At 32.2% G+C, this 10,519-nt stretch overlaps 1 protein-coding gene across 5 annotated transcripts in view; it reads right to left on the reverse strand.

The window, feature by feature from the left end:
- Positions 1-4,990: 4,990 nt before the first annotated feature.
- The window catches only part of UBR3 (ubiquitin protein ligase E3 component n-recognin 3), a 267,500-nt gene continuing 261,971 nt past the window's right edge, over positions 4,991-10,519 (reverse strand). For 3 of the 5 annotated variants that reach the window (XM_031960483.1, XM_031960485.1, XM_031960486.1), the window contains 3 exons: positions 8,683-8,892; positions 7,898-8,037; positions 4,991-7,466 (listed from right to left, as the gene is read on the reverse strand). In XM_031960483.1, coding sequence (XP_031816343.1) covers positions 7,349-7,466; positions 7,898-8,037; positions 8,683-8,892 — 468 coding nt within the window. In that variant the 3' untranslated portion in view covers positions 4,991-7,348. The remainder of the gene's footprint in view (positions 7,467-7,897; positions 8,038-8,682; positions 8,893-10,519) is intronic. The other 2 variants (XM_031960484.1, XM_003763950.4) reach the window with 1 other exon arrangement.

The raw sequence follows: 10,519 nt of genomic DNA on the forward strand, positions 1-10,519 counted from the left end.
ATGACTCTGGGATATCCAGAATAAGACATCTAGGAAATACTTTTTAAGGTGGGACTGGAGTTAAAGAGAACGATTCTAACTAAAAATATGGATTTGGGAATCATTTGTGTATAATTTTATAGAAGTGATAATTGAGTTCATAAGAGCTCAAAATCCCAAATGGAGAATGTGGGGGAGGGGGAGGGGAGGAGAGAGGGAGAAAGGGAGAGAGAAGTGAGAGGGAGGGAGAGAGGAAAAGAGGGAGTGTATGTGTGTGTATATGTGGCCAATGCCCAAAATACAGTCCTAGGGAACATGTAAGAAAGGGGGTAGAAATGGATGATCATCCAACAAAGAGTAGTGAATTTTAAAAGTAGAAAAAGAAGAAGAAAAAAGAGTCACAAAAGTCAAAAAAGAAACCATTTTCTAGGAAGAGGTATGAGTGGTATTAACTTACAGAAGAGTGAAATAAGATCTAAGAAAAAAGGCCATCAAGTTTAATGGTTATGAGACCATTGGTAACTTTGTAGTGAATAGTTTCAGTAAAGTGATGAGGATAGAAGCCAGCTAGCAATATAACAAGTAGCAAAGAAGAAATATATGTATTTTATATGAATGTAGCTAATTCTTTATAGGAGTTTGGCAATGACAGGAAGGGGAAATATAGTAGCCTGGAGGGTTGGCAAGATCAATTAATAGAGGATGACATGAGCAAGTTTGTAAGCAACTGAAAACAGAAATAGAGCACAGATTGAGGGGAAAATTCTTGAAGAAGAAAAGATTGAATCACAGATGAAAGGATTAGCTTTGGCAAGAAAGAGAGTCCATAGTGTAAATGAAAAGATGAATTTTGAGTTGTTAAGTTGAAAAGATAAGAATGCTCATATTGAATAGGTTTGAATTCTGTGGTAGAGTAGAATGGTTTCTCTTGAGAAAAAAATTTAAATAGCTGTGGAGGGGAGTGGGATAGGATCAATGAAAGTGAGGAGAAGGATTATATAACATATGAATAGAGAGAAAAGGTAGAGGTGGTGATCCAGGACTCAGTATAGGCTGAGTTTGAATAGTAGGAAATAAGGAGTCAAGGGTGAATTTGTTAAATATAGAGTCAAGACTATGAAAAAAAAACTGAAGACAGAGAAGGGGTGAAGGATTAAAAAAAAAAAAAAAACAAGGAGGGAAGGGGGAAAAAAAGCATGGAAGAACTATCTTTTGGGGAGAACAAGTAGATTTAGAAATGAAAAATAGAAATCAAAGGATAAGACTTTATAATTAAAGAGGAGAATTTCAAAGTTAAAAATAATGGAAGTGGCACAGTTATGAAGAGATGATGAAATCTAAGATATGACCATCCTTGATAAATTCAGTAAGGATGTAGCTTATGGGAGCTGAGGTTGAGGAAAAGCTAGAGTGTTAAAAGGAATGTCTGTAAAGGGCTGAAACTAGGAATAGGTGCACTGGAATCAGACAAACAAGCACTTAGGGCAAATTACCAATTGGACAATACTCTATTAGCATATGCTTGGGAAATGGCACTTCTCACTAATGGTAGGAGGCATCAGGGGGACAAGTAAGACAGAGTCACTTTGGAGGAGGATGAGAAGAAGGGAGGTTGGTCGGTGGAGAGCTTGTGGCAGTTTTGTCAATCCCCTTCACTTCTCCTCCTAAAGACCAAGGACTTTTGCTTATCCTGACTCCGGCTGATTCTGACACCTCCAGGGAACTAACCCAGACTTCACAGACATCAATACAGAATTTAGAGTTTCATGTAAAAGGAAGGAGTTTGGAACAAAGAGATAGTTTATGAATAAGGAAATAGGCTCACACAACATCCACTACTATTAAAAATACTAGAAAGCCCAGGAAGAAATGGAGCCTTTCTTAAAATGATCTGCAGTTATTTGGAAATAAATTAGGAACCTTTCAATAAGATCAGGGATGAATCAAGAATGTTCATTGTTGTTTTTCAATAATGTATTAGAAATGCTAGCATAACCTTAAGGCAAAAATAAATAAATAAATTGGAAGAATAAAAAATAGGAAATAAAGAAACAAAAGGATAACTTTTTTCCAGATGGTATGATGATATATTAAGAGAACTCCAGACAATCAACTAAAAAAACCAGTTGAAACAGTGAACAACTTAAGCAAAGTTACAAGCCAGCAGAAAGAGATATTCCATTTAAAAGAAGTGCAGACAATATAAAATTCTTGAGAATACATCTGATAAGACAAACCCAGGTACTATATGAACCCAACACTTTTTACAACACACACACACACACACACACACACACACAAAAGATTTAAAAAATTGGAGAGATATTGATTGCTCATAGTTAGGCCAGTAAAATAAAAATGACAACTCTACAAATTAGTTTATTCAGTTCCATAACAATCAAACTACCCAAGTATTATTTTGCAGAGGTAGAAAAAGTAATAACAAAATTCATCCTCAGCAACAAAAGTTCAAAAATATCAAAGGAATTAATTTTTTTTTAAGTGAAAGCAGCCTAGCAGTACCAGAATTCAAAACTATATTACAAAGCAGTAATCATCAAAGCAATCTGTTACTGGCTACAATGTAGAGTGGTGGAATAGATTAAGTACACTATACACAGTAGTAATTTATCATAGTAATCTAGAAGCTTCCCTAATAAGATTAAGAAGTTAATCAAGGATGTCCATTATTACCACTATTATTCAATATCGTATTAGAACTATGAGCTATAGTCTTAAGAAAAAAATTGAAAGAGTAAAAATAGGCAATAAGGAAACAATACTATCACTCTTTGCAAATGATTAAGTATAAGAACTGTCAAGCCTCAACTAAAAACCAGTTGAAACAATTAATTACTTTAGTAAAGTTGTAGGATAGTGTCTGATAAACTCAAAGATCAAAGTCTTGGGGGCAAGAACTTCTCATCTAATCAAAAAAAAAAAAAAAACCCAGCATCTAACATACACCAACACTTTACATCATATACCAAAATAAGATAAAAATGGGTAAATCTCTAGATATGAAGTATGATCTCCTAATTTGGAGAATATGGAAAAATTTACCTGTCTATGGAAAAGGGAAGTTTAAGACCAAACAAAAAACTGAGATCACAGAAAATAAAATTGGTCATTTTGATTACATGAAAGTAAAAAGGTTTACTCACAAACAAAACCAATGTAGTCAAAATGAGGAGCAAAGCAAAAATTTTTACAGCAAATTTCTGATAAAGGTCTCATTTCTCAAGTATATAGGGAACCAAGTCAAATTTATGACTCTTCAATTTGTTCATATCAAAGGATATGAACAAGTTTTTAGAAAAAATAAAAGCTATCAATAATCATATGAAAAAATGCTTTAAATAACTACTGAATAAAGAAATGCAAATTAAAACAACTCTTAGAAAAGAAAAACACCTCATACTTATCAGACTAGCCAAGATGACAGGGGGAAAAAAATGATAAATGCTAGAAATGTGGAAAAATAGGTACACTAATGTAGTTTTGGTGGAATTGTGAATTAATCCAGCTATTCTGGAGAACAATTTGAAATTACGTCCAAAGGGCTATAAAACTGTACATACATAAGCACATGAACTCTGTGACAAATTAATGGAGTGAACTTCAAAAGACTAATGATTGCTAAGTTATGGTGAAAGAAGAGAAAGCAGTAAACAAGGAGTAAACAGTAAACTCCTCTTTGTGAGCCAATATATTTGAAGCCATGAGATAATGAGCAAAAACAAGTAGAGCAATTGATTTAGAGATATGGTATTTTCCATACCAAAGAGAACCAAGTTTCCACAAGTTTCAAAATTGAAATATAAAATGAAAAAAGGCTTTGAGATAAAGGGAAATTTTACATGAAATAAGGATTCCAGAATACAAAATGGAAAAGAGAGCTGAAGATGAAAGGAATAGGAAGTGTATATATAGGGAAATATAGCAGGGGAAAAGCATTTGAAGTTTTTTAGTTCAGTTTTTGTTTTACCTTCGGAACATAGTGGCTCTCACTGAACAAAACTGGGAAACAAGGAAACAGAAATTCATTAACCATAGCACTAAGGAAGGGTTAATTAATGGATTGGAGTCCCCCAACCTCCAGGCTTGGATGCAGATAAAGAGCTTCACTGGTGCTGGTCTTAAGCATCCTGAAAATGGGAGTGAGGGAGGAGGGGGAGGGAGAAAGATGGAGATGGCAAGGAGATAACATATGCGGTCTGGGCCAGTAAATACTAGAATCTGGTCCCCAGAGACATGACTGGATTCATAAAGTCACTTGGGTAAGCCATCAAAAACACTTAGAAGATCTCTCACAGGTAGAGAATATATTCAGCTTTGTCAGGCCAAGTGCCTAAAAGCTTAGTCCTTGTAGCATCTGGCTTAATGTCTAAGGCTTCACTTCTCTCCAAGATAAGCACTCTGTCTAAGGCTCTTTAGAGCAGCTGTAAGCTTCTGTATGATAAGGCACTGAGCCTTCAGATGTTATCTGGAATCTGACTGTTTACCTCCAAGTTTCCCAAGCATTTTATCAGTATCCTTCCGTTGTCATAAACATTAATAAATTCCAGTGTAGTCCTTTGTGCTATTGTATCAGCTCAGAATCACCCCCAAAAGTATCAATACAAACTCAATCTATACTGATCCACGCGGCACTGAAGCAGAACTTGTTTTAACAATCCTACTAATCCAAATGAGTTAGATGATAGTAGGAAACTAAAATAACAACTTGTTAGTGAATTGTAGGGTGGCCATAAGCAGAACAGTCAGAAAAAATATATATTTTAGAACAAAACAAAGCACAATTTCAGATGAGGTTCATTTGGGCCCTTCTAGAAAATAACAGTGACAGGATATACTGATATAGAACTATCAGGGTAGCTTTCCTGAGCAAAGGCATTAAGCTATTAGACAAACAAGAGACATGGAAAACAATAATGAAGCCTGCAAATAACAACTATAAAGAAACAAAATGACATTTAAAAATGGGTAAGTTTAAAAAAATTCTCACACGGAATGACAGTAGGTTTTTATTAACATATTTTACAATGTTGATTATTCCTAGTTTTGTATTTTCTGATTAATTATAAAGATTGATTTAGCATCTACAGTAATGTACTGTACTTAAATGATCATTCATACAAGATACCACACCAGTACATCTTTTTAATAATAATATACACACACATCACTCTAACTTGGACCTGTTATTTTTCAAAGTGGGCTTATAAATTGGGCTTATAAAAGTTATGGGGAAAATCAAAGTTATAGTTTAGCAGCATGCATGTATGTATTCAAGTACAATTTTCAACCAAGTGCTTTTTTCAAAATTTACTGGTGACTAATTCACCAATATCAAAATAAACACTATCAAATACCCAGATTTTTAAAGTTAAGGCTAATATTTTCACTTCACATCCATATGCACAACCATAAAACATTCCATTTTAAATATGTAATCACCAAATTCTGGATACATTATAACTTGTAAATAGAGCATCAGAGTTTCAAACTACAGAATTATTCAAGTTCATGAATCCTGTAATGGTATTATACTAGAGATGAAAATTAACATTTTGCTCATCAACCACACTTACAAAATGGCCTGGTATTCATAATGACCAATGCAAAAAAATATTACAGGCTGAACTTATGGTACAGTATTTAAAAAAGTAGCAACATGTTGGAAAACACTGTTATTCAGTTAGTGAAATAGAATCATTCTAGACTTACAGAAAGTTATGTTAATATTTTGGAACTTTATATAAAAATAGCAAGCCATTACCATGTATTCTATTGTAGATCTAATGGTTCAAATTGCAACTGCTTTGGACCTGTTTGAAAAATGTTTTTCCTTATTTGGATGCTAGACTGTCATTTAAATCATTCTGATGTGATATCATTCAATTAGATCTTAAAATATGGGTCTGCTTTTATTTTATATGTTTTATCACTAGATGTATTTGTCTTGTGTTTTACATGTAAAAATTTTATTTTAAAGGACAAGCTATGAAAGGAAGTAGTATGATAGCATTTTATATGAAATAATCAACCAATGTCTGGATCACTTGAAAAATTATTTGATAGTGATATTTATGTGTTTTTTTTCCATATCCTCCCCCTCTTAAATAGACAGTAGATTTAAGCTCAATCCCTTTTTTCTTCTTGTTGAGTTAAAAACACTATAAACATAAGCTGTTTCTCCAGCATTCTTCTGAGAAGAATATAGATGCATTCAAACGAGGGCCACTTCTGTTGAGCTTTTTTTTTTTCTTTTAAAGGAAATCAAGCAGAAAAATCAGTGATTACTCTGCACAAAAACAATACAGATGAATCTCTTGAGTTGACAGGAAAGATCCAAAATCATGTTTCATTTTTAAGACAGTCTGCATATTTCCAATTCAGTCACTCAAACACATATCTGGGTTGATAATGAAAGGCAGGCATGCATGGTTATAATTAGAATCTGTCATGTTGTATAGTCTTAGAAAATTTGTATATATAGTAAAATCTATATATTACTACCACTAATAATTTACCCAATTGTAATGGCAAATTTTGGTTTTTGAAAGAGCAAAGAAAGAAAGAAAGAAAGAAAGAAAGAAAGAAAAAGAAAGAAAAAGAAAGAAAAAGAAAGGAAAGAAAAGGAAAAAAAGAAAAAAAAAAGGAAGAGTATACTGTATTACATTAACAGTAGCAATCTAGTTATTTTACAGCTATTTTATTTATTTACCTGGGGATAATATTTATGAAATTCCTGAGAATGAGTTAGATTTTCAGCAACGTCTGAAAGCTTTTAACAGACCTCTCACAATAAGTGAATTTTTTTTTAAGTTCTACTGTTAGACCAACTTTTACTATACAATATCTCACATAAATCATGTTTTACAATTGTTGTCTAATTACATATGTAGCAAGCAAAAATCTCAAATCAACACAAGAAATGGAAAGGAAAAATGATGCAATATGTTTAGTAGATGCAAATTAAACACAAAGGATGTGGAAGCAGTAAACCTGCAGTAAACTCAAATCCACTCAAAATATCAAAGTATTTCATCGCACTGTTGGGAGATCTCACTTTTAAATAATTTTGAGAATAAGTTGTGCTTCTTATCAATTGTGGAATAAACAAAAAGCATGAGTACCAAGGAAGTTAAACTTTTCATGGCCTCCCAAAGATTTTTTTTTTTAAGTTATAGTACCATTAATGTAATATCAACAGCACCTAATTATTGAAAGGCTTAAAAATGGCATGGTTTCTTTTTTTCCAGTGAGTTAATCCCCCAAATTAAGTTAAAGCTTATCTTTGTAAAGCTGGATTCTTAGTAAAGGTGATGGATGATATGGTGTGAAGCTGCAGGTAATAGATGATTTATAGCCCATTATAATGTGGACCCCATCTTTTATTGATGTGATCAAAAGTATGAGAAACCCACTGCTGTTCAAGAACTTTGTATCTTTCCTTGCAAATGTAGAGAGGCTTGCCACGTCTAAAAAGAAAAATGAACATTAACAATTAATCTAGAGAAATTTAATTTTTCATATCTATTTAAGCTAATTCCTCATGACAAGTTACACAGCATTTTTTTGTTTGTTTTATGTTTTCTGATATTTGGGGACTGCATGCTGATGATGGGGAAAGCCTTACAAAACTATTATAAATTGAATATAATTAATATAATATAATAAATAAATATAATAATATAATAAATTGAATTATAAATAATTCAAATTAGTATCCTCAGAAATGCATATTATGAAATGGAATAAAGCTATAACTAAGAGTGTAACACTTATTTAAAGCAATTTTTCCATGTCAACAATTTTATATTAAATTCTGACACTTTGCCTACGGTTATTACTTTATAGTAATTTCCATACAATATTAGTTTAATAAGGGTTACCATCTTTATATCCTTACCTAAGATCCCGGTCTTCTTCACCATGTGCATCCAGATAAACGGAACCCCAGAGGCAGAAACGATGGCCTCGAATAATAATAATTACTGATGCATTGATCAAAAGAAATATTCCTGTTCCAGCACCACAGTTCTGAGAATGCTAAAAAAATATATATATACATGTTTTTAAAAATCCTATTAATGAACTAACAACTTCATAATAAAGTCAAGAATGAACTATTCAAATGTCTTCCAAATTTAGGAGCTTTTTTTCTCTTTATAAAAGTTTAATAACAACTGAATATGGCATTTTATCAAAGCATATTTGGGATATTTTCATAAGAATATTGGGAACCATCAAATATTTGCTCAAAATAGTTCATCATTAAATGGTGTAAAATATGAAAGGAGAGTGAAAATAAATATGATCTTAAGGGTTATATCACTTAGCTTTATCCCCAAGTACTATTCTTCTGTCCTGTCTCTAGATGAAAGAAAAGAAAACTATATCCTTTCTCTCCAAAGCAGGAATTCTTAACTTAGGGTCTATGATCTTAAAAAAAAAAAATTCTGATTAAGTATTCAACATCTGTATCCTACACATTTTGATTTAGGCATTTAAAAATAATATCATGAGAAAATGTCCACAGACTTCATCAAACTGCCAAAGGTGTCCATGACATAAAAAAGGTTAAGAATCCTTGCTCTAAGAAATATTTTGGTATCTGAGTTTAAGAAACTCACTTGAACATAAATAATTTAAAGCTCTCTTTTCAGAAATGTTAGGTCTTTTGCCATCTCTTACCAGTACACATTCGCAGTAACTTTGTTGTTTGCAGCAAAGTCCTTTCAGGCAGACAAAAGTACCACAAACAAGGCATACAGCAGGATCTTTAGGAACTTTAGTGCAGACACTACAAGTTTTTCTGTGGTAGTACTGAAAGATGGTATTATAGTTCTCAGGCAACTGTAATAAGTGTGGTAAGTCCCATTTTGACTCCTGGATAAGCAAAACCTAAAACATTATCAAAAATAATAAAGATTATGTAATTCTCTTATTGACACCAACTCACTTTTTTCCCCATAAACATAGGTAATAATATTATAATATGACAAGCCTGATTGATTTATTTTAAGGGAAAAAATCCTTGCTTAAAATAAATTCTGTTTCTTAATACATAGCATTTTAATATAAAGAATGTGAAATTTTAAAATGCTAGTAGATTGTGAAACCATGTTTTAAACTCTAATAAATAATCAAAGAATATGTGATTTTAAAGGAAGTTCATGTTTTAATTAAATTACAACAGAATATTTAAAATTTATTTTTATACTTTTCTGTTTTTTAAACAAATACACTATAACATATGTTATGACGCAATTTATTATTCTGGCTGGTTATATCAGTCCCTTCTTCTAAAGGGGAATTATACAACTAGAAATAGCGAATGTGATTTCATAACATGAATATAATCCTGGACACTAAAGGAATTCTATTTTCATCATACTAATAATTTGTTTATTCAAAAGTAATTCAGTGGGGCAGCTAGGTAGTGCAGCCCTAAAGTCAGGACCTGAGTTCAAATTTGACCTCAGACATTTAAAACACTTCCTACATGTGTGACCCTGGGCAAGTCACTTAACCCTAATTGCCTGGGGGGATGGGGAAAGTACTTTAGTCTGCTTGCTCTGAAACATTTAAAAGTTTCAATTCTTTTGATCTACCTCAAGTCTAAATCTACTGAAATCCTAATACTTTTGAGTCACTCCAAAATGTGCTTAAATCTGATTGCCTGAATTGTAACATGCAGGTATGTTTTCCACTCTCATACTAAGTTTGGGGCGGAAAGCATTTATTCTTTCTGCAAAGTAATTCCTCAAGGGTTTGTATGTTATTTGTTAAAAGATTCTGTAGTTAGGGAAGATTGTCACTATGATTATATTTCTTGAAATCTGGACCCTGGATAATTCAATCTGTTAAAACTACTTACTTCAATAACCAAGATTGCTGCTTTATATGCATATATATTCAACATAGAAAAGAGAACTCAAGAATAGTCAAATGACCAACTATAATCCACTTCTGGTGGTTCATCCAAATACATATTATATGCCAAAAGAAGATTATAAAACACTGATAAAGATTGAACTGTTCAAATGTTTTCCAAATTTTGGAACTTTTTTCTCCTTAGAAAAGTTTAATAGCAACTGAATATGAAATTTGGAAAAGAATCTGCAGACTATAGAGTCAAAGGTAGCTTTTTTCATATTTGTTATCCATTGAAGGCAGAAATACAGAAGATAAAAGTAGTTTATATAAGTGAAAAAATAGCTAAGAAGATGGTATTCTGGACTAGAGGCAGCATTACAATTCCCTAGTCAGGGAATGGAGTATACTTGGCAAAAAAGGCTAATAAGAATACATTTGCCAAGTGTGTTTCAAAATTAATGAAAAAGAGCTTTAAAAGTAAAGAATAGAAGCGAAAAAATTGTTTATATTTATCGATCCATATCCATAGCCCAGATATTACAATATGTAAAGAAAATGGAAAAAAAAAAAAGGAAAGAAAGAAAAGAAAACAGCAATTGAGACTCCCAGAAGTTCACAACACAAAAATTCAAGAAAAGAGCAAATAGCAAAA

The sequence above is a fragment of the Sarcophilus harrisii genome, chromosome 3 (genome assembly GCF_902635505.1).
Source record: "Sarcophilus harrisii chromosome 3, mSarHar1.11, whole genome shotgun sequence".
NCBI classification, from domain to species: Eukaryota; Metazoa; Chordata; class Mammalia; order Dasyuromorphia; family Dasyuridae; genus Sarcophilus; species Sarcophilus harrisii.